The sequence below is a fragment of the Pseudorca crassidens genome, chromosome 10 (genome assembly GCF_039906515.1).
Source record: "Pseudorca crassidens isolate mPseCra1 chromosome 10, mPseCra1.hap1, whole genome shotgun sequence".
NCBI classification, from domain to species: Eukaryota; Metazoa; Chordata; class Mammalia; order Artiodactyla; family Delphinidae; genus Pseudorca; species Pseudorca crassidens.
The window spans coordinates 71,540,534-71,557,263 of NC_090305.1; the positions used below are offsets into that span (position 1 = coordinate 71,540,534).

At 57.0% G+C, this 16,730-nt stretch overlaps 1 protein-coding gene and 2 long non-coding RNA genes across 6 annotated transcripts in view; 1 reads left to right on the forward strand and 2 right to left on the reverse strand.

The window, feature by feature from the left end:
* The window catches only part of LOC137232535 (uncharacterized), a 17,014-nt gene extending 12,714 nt beyond the window's left edge, over nucleotides 1-4,300 (reverse strand). The window contains exons 1-3 of the long non-coding RNA XR_010947058.1: nucleotides 3,539-4,300; nucleotides 2,095-2,492; nucleotides 1,481-1,681 (exon numbers count right to left, since the gene is read on the reverse strand). This is a non-coding gene — a long non-coding RNA (uncharacterized lncRNA). The remainder of the gene's footprint in view (nucleotides 1-1,480; nucleotides 1,682-2,094; nucleotides 2,493-3,538) is intronic.
* On the forward strand, nucleotides 450-14,069 carry ITIH3 (inter-alpha-trypsin inhibitor heavy chain 3). Of its 4 annotated transcripts, none has more exons than XM_067754725.1 (22): nucleotides 450-567; nucleotides 1,215-1,235; nucleotides 2,218-2,384; nucleotides 2,454-2,574; nucleotides 2,838-3,000; nucleotides 3,554-3,667; nucleotides 4,699-4,824; nucleotides 5,127-5,243; nucleotides 5,468-5,636; nucleotides 6,231-6,356; nucleotides 6,631-6,812; nucleotides 8,053-8,238; nucleotides 8,403-8,542; nucleotides 9,219-9,373; nucleotides 9,993-10,010; nucleotides 11,089-11,112; nucleotides 11,342-11,374; nucleotides 11,529-11,642; nucleotides 12,135-12,339; nucleotides 13,043-13,212; nucleotides 13,404-13,515; nucleotides 13,824-14,069. In XM_067754725.1, exons 3-22 carry the CDS (start codon nucleotides 2,285-2,287, stop codon nucleotides 13,951-13,953), a joined length of 2,505 nt encoding a protein of 834 aa, XP_067610826.1. In that variant the 5' UTR covers nucleotides 450-567; nucleotides 1,215-1,235; nucleotides 2,218-2,284; the 3' UTR covers nucleotides 13,954-14,069. The 4 variants fall into 4 exon arrangements, with proteins under 4 accessions (XP_067610826.1, XP_067610823.1, XP_067610827.1 ...); XM_067754722.1 differs by having other exon boundaries at nucleotides 456-567; nucleotides 2,470-2,574; XM_067754726.1 differs by having other exon boundaries at nucleotides 456-567; nucleotides 2,470-2,574; nucleotides 13,122-13,212; nucleotides 13,824-14,063.
* LOC137232536 (uncharacterized) lies at nucleotides 9,367-13,048 on the reverse strand. Its single transcript, XR_010947059.1, has 4 exons — nucleotides 12,562-13,048; nucleotides 11,109-11,212; nucleotides 10,158-10,230; nucleotides 9,367-9,995 (listed from the first exon to the last, which is right to left on the reverse strand). It is a non-coding gene; the product is annotated as an uncharacterized lncRNA (long non-coding RNA).
* Nucleotides 14,070-16,730: the final 2,661 nt, after the last annotated feature.

Genomic DNA, 16,730 nt, shown 5'->3' on the forward strand with positions numbered 1-16,730 from the left:
GGGTCGCGGGAGACAGAGAGAGTAATGAGCAAGGGGTCAGCCATGGAGATCTGAGCCTTAGAGGGATGGGTCTGGTTTGGTGCCCTGGCTGCCTCAAGAAGAGGGGGGTGACTGTGATCCAGGAGGCCAGGAGGCACGTCTGCGGTGCGGCGACAATGCCGAGATGCCGTTTGTGACTCCCATTGCCCCCTCCCAGGGGGTCTCGGGGCCCATTTGCCAACACAGAGCTTCTGCTTTCTCCGGGGGCCTCCTTGTCCCACAGCCCCCGGGAGTGAAGTCCTAACACCGCTGACGATACCCACCGGGCCTCCTTGGTACAGTCAGATCCAGGCCCATTACTCCACCCGTGTCCAGCTTCCTGGGGGATCCTCCCGCCTCCCGCTCCTCCCGCCCACACTGCAGGTCGATGACCCCACTTGGGAAACACTAGGCTTGCTCATATAAGGAGACCAGGTGCTGCCAGTGTGCTCAGCGATGGCGTCTGCTCGGTGGCCCTGCCTCATCTTGGCTCTGCTCTCCGGTGTGGCGGTCTCTGGCTTCCCTAGAAGATTATGCCGGCTACTCGGGGTAAATCTGCCCCCTCTTCACCATCTGGCAGGCAGAGGGGCCAGGCCGGCAGTCCTGTGTGTAGGGTGCGGAGGAGGCAGAGGCTGGGCGGTGAGCTGCAGGGAACAGAGCTGGTATGCGGGGAACTGGGCTCCAGACCTGCTCCCTAATCCTGGGCAAGGCTCTTAAATCTCCTGGGCCTCTGTTTCCCTACCCGTCAGGTGGGTGATGCTGCACGATCAGCTCACCTCACTGAGGGGCTGTGAAGGTCCACGTCTGAGACAAGGGTAGAGGCCTCTAGGAATGGCCGAGCTGAGCTGTGTGGGGTACAGTGGTGGTGGGGTCTGGATGAGGCCTCAGGGGCCTTGGGCCCAGGGAAGGGCAGAGTGAGTCAGGGTATATGGGGCAGGGGAAGAGCTCTGGCTTTGGTCCTCCTTGCCCTGATCCCCCCGGTGAACTGGAGATCTTCCCTCCCTGCACCTCAGTTTCCCCATCTGTTCAGAGCCCTTCCTACTCCGACATGTGGCTCTGGGTGGGTCCATGTCCAGAGGCCCCTCGAGGTGTGTGTGTGGGGGTCACTGCTGAACCTTGGCCTCAGCCCAGAGCCTATTGCCAAGCCACTGTGGCCTTGGACTTGGCCTGACCCCTGTGTTTGTCTGTTTTTGCAGAAACGGAGCCTCCCGGAAGGGGTGAGAACTTTCACCAGGGATGGGGCAGGGCAGGGCAGGACGGAGCTAGTTGCCCAACAGCAGAAGGAGTGGGCCACAATGGCAGGTCCCTCCAGCTGGCAAACAGCCTATGGCCCCCTGCCCTCGCAGACCCCCGCCGTGACTCCAGAGCCCTGGGAAAGAGCACCACGGAACCATGGCCCTCGGACCCGCTGATAGAGCAGAGGACCACCCTTCCACGAGTCCATCTTCCCACAAACACTTACCGAGCACTTGTCAGGCCCCATGCACAGGGCAGGAGACACACAGTGAATGGCCCCGTCACACCTTCACGAAGCATCTTTATATCCATGTTTAACCCAGACGTCTCCGTAGAGCGTCCCTTGGTCCATCACCCCGTTGGAAAGAGGGTTTTGGGGGGCACGAAGGCCATCCCCATGCACTGCCCTCAGATAGGAAACAAGGGCCTATTTGGGAGACAGAAGCGGGCAATTACCAAAGGACACAGGGGGCGGGCTGGGGTGTGTGTGTGGACACGCTCTTTCCAAGCTGAGGTGTGGAAGATGAGCAGGAAGAGCTAGGACCTGGCATGGCTGGAGCACGGGATGAGCAGAGGCAGCACCTGCCTGGAGGCCCCCAGAGCCAGGGGGAAGACTGTCCTGAGGGCAGTGGTGAGAACGGGAGCGCTTCAAGTGGCAGAAGGACAGGGTCAGATTTGGGTTTTTATACCATCTCACTGGCTACGGCTGTATGTAAACAGATGATAGAGCTAAGGATGCAGAGTGACCATCAGAACAGTGGTGGCCAATTAAAGGTGGCAACCAAGGATGCTGCCCAGGCTTCTGACATGGGTGACTGGGAGACTGGAGGGGCCACTTACCAGGCAGGAGCTTTGGAGCCCACAAAGGGGAGCTTGAAGGGGAGAGGCCAGGAGGAAGTCCTGGTTTCCGGGTGCCTCAGGCTGGCTGGTCACCATCTGCTGAACACTGTTCCTCTCCCGCAGGTGGTCGATGGCATCGAAGTCTACGGCACCAAGGTCCACTGCAAGGTGACCTCCCGCTTCGCTCACAATGTCGTCACCACCAGGGCCGTCAACCACGCAGACACTGCCAAGGAGGTTTCTTTCAATGTGGAGCTGCCCAAGACAGCCTTCATCACCAACTTCACCTTGTGGGTGTCATCACGACCGCTGGCTCTGGGCTGGGAGGGGAGTCTGGCTCAGCATGAGTCCCCCAGCAGCTCTCTATCCCTGCAGGACCATTGATGGTGTTACCTACCCTGGGAATGTCAAAGAGAAGGAAGTTGCCAAGAAGCAGTATGAAAAGGCCGTGTCCCAGGGCAAGACAGCTGGCTTGGTCAAGTAAGTGTGGGCCCCCAGGCCTTGGGGAGAACTCAGGGCTGTAAGGGCCCTCAGAGACACAAACAACAGAACAGCAGCTATTATTATCATTATTTGGCAAAAGGGCCGTAATTCTTACAATGTTATCTCATTTTGAATTTGAGGCAACCGAGGCTCAGAGTGGGTAGGGGTCTCCCCCAAGGGTAAGGGACTTGAACCCAAAGCCCAGGAAGGATGGGCTGGTGCTGTCTTTGGGGCAGTCATTGTCTTGCACCCCCATCCAGGGCCTCTGGGAGGAAGCTGGAGAAATTCACCGTCTCAGTCAATGTGGCTGCAGGCAGCAAGGTCACCTTTGAGCTAACCTACGAGGAGCTGCTGAAGAGGCACAAGGGCAAGTACGAGATGTACCTCAAGGTCCAGCCCAAGCAACTGGTCAAGCACTTTGAGGTAATCAGCTGCTCTCCTGCAGCCCCTGCTGAAACTGCTGGGGGCAGGGTGCTGGGAAGGGTCCCTGGGCAGACCTCACAGCAGGGTCAAGAACACAGAAACCCAGCCCCCACCACTTGGTTGAGGAGGCGTGGGGGAATTACACTGGCGCTGGCTACAGCACCTGGGCTAAGGGGAGGAGGCTGGGCGGCACCTGGCAGATCCAGGTTGGGTGCTGGGCCCTTGGGGGCAACATCACAAAGTGTCTCTGTAATGCTTCTAACTGCTTACATGGGCATTTTACCTACATCAGAGTGGAAAGCCAAAGGAAATGCTTTAGTGGTAGAATCTGGGGCACCATATGGCAGGTAGTAGAAGAGTTCTGGGGTCAGAGTACCCACTTAAAAGCCCTTGTGGTCATTTTCTTGGTGGGAGACAGCAGGCTTGGCTGTCACAGAGTTGTCCTAGAGGCTGCTCCTTGTACATCACTGACCCATCTCCTTGCCCTTGTTGTCCTGGAGGCTGGGCTCTGCACTGTCACTGAGTGACATCTCCTTACCTTTCGCCATTTCAGATCACAGCAGACATCTTCGAGCCCCAGGGCATCAGTACGCTGGATGCTGAAGCCTCATTCATCACCAATGACCTCTTGAGCAGCGCTCTCACCAAGTCCTTCTCAGGGAAAAAGGTGGTGTAGATGCTCCTCGGGCCTGGGGGGCAGGTGCAGGAACACTGACCCTAGCAGGGCGAGTCTGAACCTGGGGATTTGACTGATGCAAGGGAGAGAGACAGAGACAGAGAGAGAGAGAGAGAGACAGAGAGAGAGTGCACGTGTGTGTGTGTGGCGGGGGGATAAGTCTGCAACATCCCCTTTCTCCTAGGCCCCCTGGGTCAGGAGTGAGGATGCTGGAGGCAGGGGGCTGCTTGCTGATGATGACCTGCCGGAGGAACTGGGGTCTCAACTGCACTGGGGGACAGGGAAGCCATTTATATAGCCTGGTCCCATTCTACTTTGGGAAGCAGGCAGGGCAGGTTACTGGTCCCTGTTTTACAGATAAGGAGACCGAGGCCAGAGGGAGTTTTTTAGATCTGATTCCACATGAGGGGTGAAAGAAAAAAGGGAACTTTATTCTTGGTACTGGTGGTTGGCTCTGGTCCCGAAGGTCCCCAGCAATTCCAGGGGCCTTGCTGATCATGGGCAGTGGATGAATAAATGTTTATATGGACAGCAAATCTCAGTCAGGACTCCCAGGGTGAGACCCAAGGAGCATATGCTCAGAGGGCTGCTGGCCTCTGCAGGCGGTGCCCTCACCCAGGGCCCCCTCCCCATTCCCTACTCTGCTCCCTTCCCCCTCCTCTTGGCAACAACACACACAATACCACCCAACATGAAATTCCTTTTCATGGTGCAGAATTCCCCTCCCAAAGTGGCTTCTTAGTGCAGGCAGAGCTAAGGGACTTGTGGGCCCAGTGAGCAGGAAGAGTGAAAGGCTGGCTCAGATAAGGCCCCTGGCCTCCAAGGAGCTCCAGATCTCCGAAGGGAAGAGAGGTGCTCAGAAAGGCTGAGCACCCCAGAGGGTGGCAGGACTGCCCAGGCACCTACCTACAGGCTCCTCGCCATGAGGACTGCACCGTGCTCCCCAGGGCAGCCCCGGGCTGAGGTCTGCAGAGGGCAGGCCCTGGCCAAGCTGAGCAAGGCTGGCCATCACCCTCCCTCAGGGCCACGTGTCCTTCAAGCCCAGCTTGGATCAACAACGTTCATGCCCAACCTGCACGGACTCCCTCCTCAAAGGAGATTTTATCATCACCTATGACGTGAACAGAGAGTCTCCAGCCAATGTGCAGGTAGGTACCCGCCGACTGGCTCTGCCAGGCTGGTAGATTCCCCACCATGGTGGAGTGAGGGCTGATGCGGGGAGGGGCTGCAGCTTCATCTAGTGAGACACCCTTGATCCTCAGCCCAAGGATGAGTTTCCTGCAAGGTGTGGGGACGATAGGTAGTCCAGAGCCTTCGTGTGGCACCCCTGGAGGGGTGGAAAGGACATCTTTATTTTGGGCTGGTTAACGGCTGCGTCCTATTTGCAAGGGCAGCCAACGTGAGGTTGCTGAAGGGATACTGGCCTCCTCTCTCTCTCTCCCCTTTCCAGATCGTCAATGGCTACTTCGTGCACTTCTTTGCACCTCAAGGCCTTCCGGTGGTGCCCAAGAACGTGGTCTTCGTGATTGACGTCAGTGGCTCCATGCACGGTCGGAAAATGGAGCAGGTACTCTCCTTGGGGCAAAGGGGGTGGGGGTGGGACGTGTGGGAGGGAGAGAGAGATTTTTAAAAAGTGCACGAAGCCAATATTTCCAGTGAAAGATGGGAAAGGGGGACAGGATTCTAAAAAGGCACAAATCATCTGCCCCTTTTTTTGCAGATGGCATGGGCCTCACCGCCAGCCCAGGCTGGGAAGACATCTTCTTGTCTGCTTGTCTTTCTCCTTCCCAGACAAAGGATGCCCTCCTCAAAATTCTGGAGGATGTGAAAGAGGATGACTACCTGAATTTCATCCTGTTCAGTGGAGGTGTGACCACTTGGAAAGACACTTTAGTTCAAGCCACTCCTGAGAACATCCAGGAGGCCAGGAAATTTGTGATGAATATTCGTGACCAAGGAAGTAAGAACAGAGGGGAGGGAGCCACATCCTGCCACTCCTCTCTGCCTGAGCAGCCTATCTCCCTCCTGCCTTGGGGCAGAGACTCTGCTCGTCCAGGCCCGGCAGACCCTGGATGGGGGTAGAGGTGGGGGTGGGGAGTCCTGAGGCTAGATACTGGGGTGTCTTCTCTGTGGTCTAGGGAAAGCCATTCTTTCTGTTTCTAACCTGTGATCCTGGTGCCCCACTAGCCCCAGCAAGATACCCTTATCCATGGCAGTTTTGTATGAAAGATGACAAGTGATGTCTATACTGTTCCCCACTCCTCCCTGTGAGAGGGGCTGGGAGTCCATTTGACTGTTCTCCAAATTGCTCTTACAATCACTGTGTGCATCTATCCTTCCGGCAGCCCTGAGAGGCTGGTCTTTTTACTCATTTGAAAGACTCAGTCATTCATTCATCACTCACTGAGTCATTCAGTCGATATTTACTGAGTACCACCACATATGGGCAGGCAGGGTCCCTGGGCACGTGAGCAGGGCCTGCTGTCTCGACCTCCTCCACCCTGACACCCTGAGGACACGCTCCCACGGTGCCGTCTGTCTGTCTGTGTGCCAGTGACCAACATCAACGACGCGCTGCTGAAGGGCATCAGTATGCTGAACAAGGCCCGGGAGGAGTACAGAGTCCTGGAGAGGAGCACCTCCATTGTCATCATGTTGACCGACGGGGACGCCAATGTGGGTGAGGCAGCGGGTGTAACTCTGGCTGCCACTCCTGGCTCTGTAGCTGGCGTGCTGCAAGACCTTGGGCAGCTCTCTCCAGGGTCCCCCATGGTCTGTGAGCCCCTCAAGGGCAGGGCCCTGCCTCCCTGCCAGGCCTTCCCACGTCTGCCTCTACAAGGGCTGGTGGCCATGACTCCGCCAACTGCACGTGTAGGAGTCAGATCTGTCCAGACAGCTTCTCCTGACAGCCGCCGGGGCTGTGGCTGGAGCGTGAACACCTCCTTCTCCTGTAGGTGAAAGCAGACCTGAAAAAATCCAAGAGAATGTGCGGAATGCCATTGGTGGCAAGTTCCCCTTATATAACCTGGGCTTTGGCAACAATCTGAATTATAACTTCCTGGAGCGTATGGCCCTGGAGAACCACGGGCTTGCCCGCCGCATTTATGAGGATTCCGATGCCAATGTGCAGTTGCAGGTATGTCTTGTCTTGCACACCTCTGGGAATAAGGAGCTCACTACTTCCTCAGGAAACTGTTCCACTGTGTGACAATTTCGGTTATTAGAAAGAACTTCCTCTTGGGTTGAAATCTACCTCTGGTTATCTCTTACCCATCCATACTGGTTCTGATTTTGTCTGTGGGCTACACAGAACAGACCTGCTTCCTCTGTAGGACTGCCAGATCAAATACAAGACATCCAGTTAAATATGAATTTCTCATAAACAGCAAATAATGTTTTAGCAAGCATGCTCCAGATACTGCATAGGACACTGTATTAGTTTACTAGTGCTGCCTTAACAAATTACCATAAATTGGGTGGCTTCCACAACAGAAATTTATCGTCTCACAGTTCTGGAGGCTAGAACACCAAAATCAAGGTGTCGGCAGGGCTGGCTCCTTCTGAGAGCTGCGAGGGAAGGATCTGTTCCAGGCCTCTCTCCTTGGCCTGTAGATGGACATTTTTCTCCCTGTATCTTCACATCATCTTCTCTGTGTGCATGTCTGCCTCTGGGTCCAAATTTCCCCCTTTCATAGGGACACCAGTCGGATTGGATTGGAGTCCATCCTGAACACTTCATTTTAACTTGATTACCTCTGTAAAGGCCCTTTCCCCAAATAAGGTCATGCCCTGAGGTACTGGGAGTAAGGATTTTAACCTATGTATTTTGAGGGTACACAATTCATCCCATGACAGCTGTACTTATACTAAAAAATCACTTGTCATTTACCTGATATTCAAGTTTAACTCATGTCCTGTATTTTCATTTGCTAAATCTGGTACCCTCCCCCTCCTCCCTGGCACAGGTGACTGCTTCTCCACCTCTGCAGTGGACACCCCCGGCCTTCCTCCTGTCAGTCTCCGGGTCTCCATGCTCTCACCCCACATTGCCTTCTTTAGTCGGCTTCCACCCTTCCTTCTTACTTTCGTTCCAACAAACATTTCTTGAGTCCTTTCTATGTGCCAAGAACTCTGTCCTTTCCTTTTCTATTCCTCCCAGTCTCTACCTGGGGGGAGGGGGGAACGTGGTGAGGAAGGGCACCCACAAACTGAAGGGCACAGTCAGGGCCACATGGAAGTAGAGATCAGGAGCCAGGACTGGCCCAGCCCGGGAGACTCAACCACCCGCGGAGGCGCCAGTGGGAGCCTGCCCACCCTGTCCTCTCTCTGCCCGCCCTGGTGGCCTGAGATGAGCAGGTCCCCTATCTGGACTCCAGGGCTTCTATGAGGAGGTGGCCAACCCGCTGCTGACAGATGTGGAGGTGGAGTACCCTGAGAACGCCATCCTGGACCTCACCCAGAGCAGTTACCAGCACTTCTACGACGGCTCTGAGATTGTGGTGGCTGGGCGCCTGGCAGACGAGGACATGAACAGCTTTAAGGCGGACGTGAAGGGCCACGGGGTAAGCTGGGCCGGGGCCCGGCTGTGCGCTGGGGATGGGGGATCCGCACGGATAGGGCTCCAGCCTCCTGGCTGACGGCCCAGCAGCAGCAGCTCCTGAACAAGGCCCACCTGGCTCCTGGCTCCAGGCCTCCAGCCTCTCACCTTCTCCCACCCCTGCCCCAGGCCATCAACGACCTGACATTCACTGAGGAGCTGGACATGAAGGAGATGGAGAAGGCCCTGAAGGAGCGGGACTACATTTTTGGGAACTACATTGAGCGGCTCTGGGCCTACCTCACTATCAAGCAGCTGCTGGAGAAATGGTGACCCTGGCCCACCTCTCACACGGCCGGGCCCCGCACTCAGCCCCCGGCACTGCCCCAGCACCTACCTGTGAAGCCCCCTGTGCTGGCTATGCTCCGGGGGGGAGCCCACGAGGAGGAAACTTACACCCCAGGAAGTGCACCTCCACGCCCACTCCAGCTGCCCTGCCCTCTTCTTGGCCAGGCCCCATGGCCCGTTTTCCCTGGAGTAGAGCCGGGTCCATCGTCTGGGGCTCAAGCAGCAGGCTGGGAGCACCTCGAGGGCAGGGGTGGGCCTTAGCATCCTGTTCCCGGCACCCAGCATGGGCCCACAGAGATGTTGATGCTGAACACAACCAAGGGCTGGGACCCCAGCCCTCAGCCACAGGGAGCAGAGCTCGGGCCCATGCGAGAGGGCCGTGTCAGCCTTCTGTTAAGTGGGCTCGGCCAGGAAAGCCGCTGGCGCTCAGCATGTGAACTCTATCATGACTGATTGTTGCAGTGGCCATCTCGAGCCCCTTGTATTTTTCAGGTGGGGAAACTGAGGTCCAGAGAGGAATCAGGGCATGTCCGTCTGTCCCAGGGAGCTGGTGAACCAGTTTTTTCTGAGTGCTAGTGGGCTCTATCCTGGGGGACCCCACTGGGAGGGGTGGAAGAGGGTCCTGGGCTGACCCTCCCACCCCGCCCCTCCCCACAGCAAGAATGCCCATGGCGAGGAGAAGGAGAACCTCACAGCCCAGGCCTTGGACCTGTCCCTCAAGTACCACTTCGTGACTCCACTGACCTCCATGGTGGTGACCAAGCCTGAGGACAACGAGAACAAGACAGCCATTGCCGACAAGCCTGGGGAAGGTGGGCACGGAGGGTAGGGGCCAGAACTCAGAGGCCTTCTTCCAGGCCCCTGGCCTTAGGTGCCCTGAAGAGAAGAGGGCCAGGCTGAGGAGACCAGACCTTCTGAGAAGCGCAGGTCCTGGGGGCATCGAAGGAAAACTGGCCAAGGGATGGGGAGGGTGTTGTAGAGGGAGCGAAGCCATTAGTGTGAATAGGAGCCTCGAAGTTTCTAAAAGGGCACATTGCCCAGGGTCATTTCCAGGAAAGGGACTTAGGCTGCAGCATGGAAGGGTTCAGTTAGACAAGAAGAAGCACTTCTGACCTAAAAGTTAGGCCTGGAGCAGGTGCCTGGGGACTGTGAGAGGAAGCGGCCCTGAGAGCTGGAGGCTGGGACCAGGTCTGCTCAACCAGACCCCAAGAGGGGGTTCCTGAGCGTCCCTGCAACTGGCACAGGCCATGGGGGTTGGGGCTGGGAGGTAAAGAGCCGGTCTGGGCCAGGCCTCTGCCTCCAGGAGCTCTTGGTTCCTGCAGGGGCCACACGAGGCCTGGGGCTGGCTGGCCAGGCAGTAAGTCGGTCACATTGGCCCTGACACCAGGAGTCTGTGGCCTCTAATGCATTTCTCCTCTTCCTCCCTCCCAGGGCCTGTGGATGCAGAAGGTGAGCTTTAGCCACAGCTGGGTGGGTGTCCCAGGAGGACGACAAGAGAGGACCAAGGAGGCGTTTTCAATCATGCTGGGGATGTACTGCCTGGGGAGGGGCCCTCAGGACACCTTGGCTCAGCTCCCAGCTCTGCTGTGAACTCACCAGGGGCCTGGGGCTGGGCTCTGTTCCACTCTGAGCCTAAGGGTTCTCGTCAGTTGACTGACGGTAGCTTCCCCTGCCCAAGGAAGGACAATCAGTATGAAAGTATTCTGTGACCTACAAAAATTAGCAACTTAATTAGCACTCGACTAATCCCACAGCAATCCATTCAGGGAGTCCTCTCATGGTTCCATTTTACAGTGAGGAAACTGAGGCACAGAGAGGTTAAATCTATTTGCTCAATGACTCAGTCAACAGGAGGCCAAGCCGGGACTTTGGCCCAGGCAGCCTGGTTCCAGCGCCTGCGCTGGAATTCACAGCACTTTGCGTTTCTCTCATTGTAAAATTTGACCATCACCCGCCCCACAAGCCCACCACCACCAGTCAGGGCCTCCCCAGCCCCTATCAGCCTGCCTTGTCTCTATCCATACAGGCTGTCCTAACCAAGCAGTATATTTGGAATGGCTCATGGCTTTGCCCTCTGAACAGCCCTGTGAAATGTAGTCACTGTGCGTGTGCGTGTGTGTGTGTGTGTGTGTGTATGTGTGCCCGCCTGCGTCTGGGTGGGTGTTTTACTACCAAAGACAACAATCACCTGTGAGCCTCATCCCACCCTGGGGGTGGGAGTTCAGGGGTGGGGGACGGCATTGCTCCTGACACAGAAACTGACTGACGGCTTGCATTTTAGCTGCGTGGAAGCGCTGAGCCCCGGTATTAACACTACACCCATATTACCCACCAGCCCTAGAAAGGAGTTTCCTAGGCATGTCCCATTGCTAAAGCCTAAACTTAGGGGGTCATATTCCCACCCTCTATCTGTCAGGGTTGGGGCCCCACTGGGGACCAGCAGCTCTGAGACAGGTAGAAGGCATGGGGTTGGGCGGAGGGAACCCCTAGACCTTGCTCACGCCTGCCCTTTGGCTTCTTTTTTCAGTGATCCCCTCCATGGCTTACCTGAGTGAGTATGTGCCCGCTGCCACAGAGCGTGGCCCTGTGCCGTCCCCCTCCGGAGTCTTTCCTGAATCAGCTCTCTGGGACAGGCAGATGGCTAGGGGGTCCTGAGGAGACGAGGGTTTAAGAGCATTAGGGAGCAGGAGGGGAGAGGCATGAACCGAACTCTGGGTGGGGGTCCTGGACCCTCCCCGCCTGCTTGTTTAGCTCAGCCCTCTCTCCCTTTGCGTCCACAGCCAACTACCAGCCTCCCCAGACACCCTACTACGGTGAGTTCCCCAGCTCCTGGGGCGTGGCCCAGGGCCCAGGGCCAAGTGCCTCCTACCTGTCTAGGAGTCCATCCCACGGGGACTAGGAGGCAAGGGGAGGGCCCCGGAACAGTGAGAGGCCCTGGAAGCCAGCCCTTTCTCTATGTGCACTCAGTGGATGGGGACCCCCACTTCATCATCCAAGTTCCAGAGAAGGATGATGCCATCTGCTTCAACATTGACGAAGACCCAGGCACAGTGCTGCGCCTCATTCAGGACCCTGTCACAGGTGGGGACTGCGGGCTGGGGCCAGGGTCTCTTCCTGGGAGGGCCTGGAGTCCCTAGGATAGGCACATGGACTGGCTCCTCACTCTGCCTATAAGTCACCCATCTTATACGTAGATTACATCCTGTAGGGATTACAGATTCCACCCAGAGCCACAGGCTCCCCTAGTGCCCCCGGGGCCAGTGGTGTTGGGGAGATGGTTAGAATTAAGTGCAGCCTGGGCATGCAGGCAGGACCCGGCCTGTGTGTAGGGAATCATTGTTGTCTGAACAACACTGGCCCAGGCAAGGGGCAGATCCACAGTGTGGGCCCTCAGCCAGTAGTGTGACCCCCATGTGTCTAAGAACAGACAGGGTTGGCTCTGAAGTCCTGGTCTCTCAATGGGGCCCCCACTGGGCTACCCCTCAGTAGGCTGGCTGAAGGGGAAGGTGTGTCCCTAAAGACCAGCCTGGACTCAGGTCTTGCTGGTCTCTTGCTACCCCGCCCCTCTGGCAGGCCTCACAGTTAACGGGCAGATCATTGGTGAGAAGAGAAGCAGCCTGGACTCCCAGACCAGAAAGACTTACTTTGGCAAGCTGGGCATTGCCAATGCTCAGATGGACTTCCAGATTGAGGTGACACCGGAGAGGATCACCCTGTGGCATGGGGCTGCACAGAGCACGTTCAGCTGGCTGGACACGGTCACGGTCACACAGGATGGGTAAAGCCCCACTACTGGGTCTCTGAGAGGCGCTATAGTGCAAGGGTCTAAGGAGGGATTTGAACAAATCGCAGGACAGAAGATCCACAGGGCTCACAGGAAAGACCAGTGGCCTCAGAGTTCAGCCCCTGCCTAGGGGAGGGTGACCATGGTGGCCCCCCACCAACCCCTGGGGCCCCCATCAGAGGCAGTATTGGTAGCTAGACAGTTCGCAGGACTGACCTTGAGGGAAGCGCTGTGTGGACGAAAGCATTAGGTGGACCTGGCAAGCAAGCTGAGAGTGACCAAGATCCCTACATGCATCATGTCTGGCTGAACTCGCTTGTTCTCAAACTCCTCAGCCTCTCGTGTGTCTTCAGATCACCCCAAGCTGGGTGGGCAGGGCAGCGGTGTTAGTTCCACAGAGGCTCAGAGAGGGGCAGAACCTGCCCAATGTCGCACAGGAAGCCAGTGGTGGAGCTGGGGCTCGATCCCGGGCCTCCAGACGCCCAGGACAGCCCCTTCTCCTGCTTACAGAGGAGCAGGGACCCACTCAGTGGAGTGCACAGTCAACATGCATAAGCGTCTTCTCTCCAGCACCCCTGACATAGTTTCTGGAGTCTGTGCGCTCTCAGGTGTCATGTCTCCTGCTGAGATACCCTTGATTCAGATGCCTGGTGTCATGACCACTGGGCCTCACTGCTGACCTCCTCTTCTCTCCTAGACTGTCTGTGACGATCGACAAGAAGAACATGGTGGTCTCCTTTGGAGATGGGCTTACTTTTGTGGTTGTCTTGCATCAGGTGTGGAAGAAACAGCCCATCCACCATGACTTCCTGGGCTTCTATGTGGTGGACAGTCATCGGATGTCAGCACAGACACATGGGCTGCTGGGTACGAAACGTTCAAGCCTCAGGTTGTTCAGGCCACATGGTGGAGGGAAAAAGCCATGCAAAGGGCCAGCCTAACCACCCTGGACCCAGGGCTCAACACCTCATCCAGCCTTTGCATCTACCTTGGAAGACCAGTGGCCATGTCACATATGGTGGTGGCAGGGCTGACAGTGTGAATGTTTTTATTCCCAGGACAATTCTTCCACCGCTTTGACTTTAAAGTGTCTGACGTCCACCCAGGCTCTGACCCCACAAAGCCAGATGCCACAATGGTGGTGAAGAACCATCGGCTGACAGTTACCCGGTGAGGAGACTCTACTGACGTCCTCACCCTGCCCTGTCACAAGACAGGAGGAAGGAGCTCTCTCTGCCCACGCACATCAGCCCATCTGGCTCTTGTCGTCTGTGGGGCATCCTTGTTTCCCTCTGGGGTCTTGGCCCCCTTTAACTGGGAAAAGGCCAAATCTGACCCCCTAGAAGGAGTCACAAGGCCTCATTCTTGACCAGAGTTTGGACTCCTAGAATTGGCAACTTCACACGCCTTTTCAACCTTAGGTCCTTGGGCGCAGCAGCCATCTTGCCTACCCCGTGCATCTCTCTCCTTTCTCCCAGGGGCTCCCAGAAGGACTACAGGAAGGACGTCAGCGTTGGCACAAAAGTTGCCTGCTGGTTCGTCCACAACAATGGGCAAGGGCTGATTGATGGCGTCCACAGCGACTACATTGTCCCCAGCCTGTTCTGAGTGGACATGCCAGCTCCTACTGAGGCGGCTGGCAGGGCTTGCATGGCATCTGGAACAGAGGCACAGAGTGGGGCCTGATGGAGGGCTGTGACAGTAAAGGCCAAGGAGAAGCCGGACGGCTACCAGTGTCTGCATGCTTCCATGAGCCCCTGCTCCAGGGGACAGGCAGCTCGAAGGAAGGGCTGGCTGCTAGGAAGGCAACTTCCTGGGCCTCTCCACCGATGCGGCTGAAAGACACAGTTGGTTGGGGTGGTACTATGGGGAGTTAGACACGTGATGGTTGGGGAAGGAAAAAATCAAGAATTGACTCGAGAGCAAAGAGGCTCTGAGAAGTCGGGAAGGACTGACTACATTTCAGAGTTCAGGAGGGTCAGAGGAAAAGTCAGGGTCGTGGCTCACAAGCTCTTACCAGGACCTTTAGGCCTGAAGCTCCTTCTATGACTCAGGAGCAAAGAGTGCTCCAGGGCAGACCCAGCCTGCAGCTAATTGTGCACGCCACCCACCCTTCGACTCTAATCATCTCGCCATCCATCTGCCCGCCCATCCCCCGCTCCCCCCAACAACCCATCTATTCAGCAGGTAAACCCAACATTCTGGGGTAGGATCTGGGAGCACATAGTTTAATAACCCAGGTCCTGCTTGCATGGGTACCCAAGTTTCCCTTCAGCTGGGCTGGGGACCCCTGGGATCCTCCAATCACTCCTCACGGTGACCACCTGCTGCACACTCACAGTAATTCCTGGGTGGGGTGGGGGTCAGCCAGAGGTTCCTAGGGAAGGGGCTCTGAGGGCTCTCAGCCTGGACAACCCTCTCCCACCCGGACAACAGCAACTGCCCCTCCCCAGCCCTCCTGCTTCCAGAGACAGCTTTTTTGCAGTGCAGACCTGGTCATCATTCCCTGTCTGAAACCCTATAAATGACATCTCCCACCCAGGGTTCTTGGGACAAAGACAAAAGTCCTTCCTGCGGTCTCTCCCTCTCACTGTCTGCGTTCCAGGCACACAAACTGCTTCCAGTTCTGCAAACACAACCCCTCCTTCCCCAGATCCTTTGCCTCTGCTGTTCTCTCTGCCTGAGGGGCTGACGGCACGCTGGGCGGAAGGTACCCGGCTGAAGGAAGTATTGGGTGGCTTCGCTTATGGCAGAGCGGGGGACACAGTAAGACCGGAGGAGGTTGCAGTCAGATTGGGAAGGGTCTCGAATGCCAGCGGGGTGGGGTGGAGTGGGGTCTGGCCATGGCTCACCAGGAAGTTCTGCTACCTCCCACTCGAGGGGCCCCTCTGTCTGAGCCAGGACAGGGTTGCCCAGGGCCCACACTGGCTTGGGGGCCTGGAGAGGGCTGGAGAAGGGCAATCCAGGAGGGAACATCTGTCACCAGAAGAGCCCCCGAGGCGCTGTTACCGCTCTAGAGAGAGGGCCACATGAGACAGGGCCCTGGACTGAAAGCGGCAGAGGTCCAGGCTGGGCTGGCAGAAAGGGCCCGGGCCTGGGATGGGACACCCTAAAGTGGGCAGTCCCAGGTCGGCTGAGGAGCCATGTAGCTTTAAACCAGTCATCTTGAGGTCAGTTTTCACACTTATGAAACGGGGAGAAGGATCCTGCCAGATGGAGCGTGTGAAAGGCATCGGCACGGTAGTTTCTGGTCCTCCTGAGGTGCCTATCTAAAGGTCCTGTTGCTCCAGCTAGCAACCAAACCCAGCGGGCTGGGAGAGGGGCAGCAGGATGTGCCCAGCCCAAATGCTGCCCCCTCCCCCAACACACAGTCAGGGAGGTCTGTCCTCTGCCCAGTCCCACCTTGTCCTGGCTGTGCCTGTCCCTGCCTATAGCCTGTGAAGGCTCCCTGGGCTTTCAGGATAGAAGCCAAGCTCCATGGCGAGGTGTATGCAACTGGTGCTGGCCTGGGGCTGCTTCCCCACCTCGCCAGCGTCCCTTCCACCTCACCCCACGGCACCGCTTCCCTTTACCTTCCTGGACTCAGTGCAGTGTCCTGGCTCTGGCCCTGGTGTCCCTGCCCTCCTTTTCCACTGGGCTAACTTTTCTTTATTCTTCAAAACTCAACTCCAGTCCAATCCCAACCATGACACTACCAGGAAGCCTCCCCTGATATTCCTCAGGTTGGGCAAGATGCCTCCCTCTGGGCTCCTTGTGGCACCTGGTTGTCCTCTGGGTGGCAGCTGTGTCTGTCAGGTGCCCAATGTACCTGCAGCACTCGGCCCAGGGCCTGGACCAAGCAGGTGCTGGAAAGCATGCAGTGAACAAAACAGTGACATGCATGGACCTACTTCCAATTGCTCACAGAGAACTCACGCACTTCAGGTGCTGGCTGGGCCAGAAAGTCACCCAGGACCCCGCTGTTGTGGCACAAATGCCACAGCCCAGCCCAGGTGGCGGCGTCTCGTTCCGCTATGTCAGGGCCAGCCCCACAGCAAGTCCAGCGGAGCCCCCGAAGCTGCTCCCTTGTCTCGCTGAGCTCTTGTCTGAGCCCCTCTGAGTGACCTTCACAAAGTGACTCTGCCTGAGACCCCTGCCTGCCACCCAGGCTTGATGGGGAGGCAGTAGTGCAGGAAAGAGTGTTCCTGAGTGTTGGGCAAACTTGCTGCTGAAGACCCCTCCCTCCCACCGGCCTCTCTTCTACCCTTCTAGAAAGACTTACTCAGCAAACACCCTGTATAGCTCAAGAGCTGGGAAAAGAATGTTCTCCCTGCTCTGGCTTGCTCCCTCTCAGCAAGCAAATGAACTCGTTTCCTGCTTTACCCTGGCTGCCAGGAAGCTCAGAG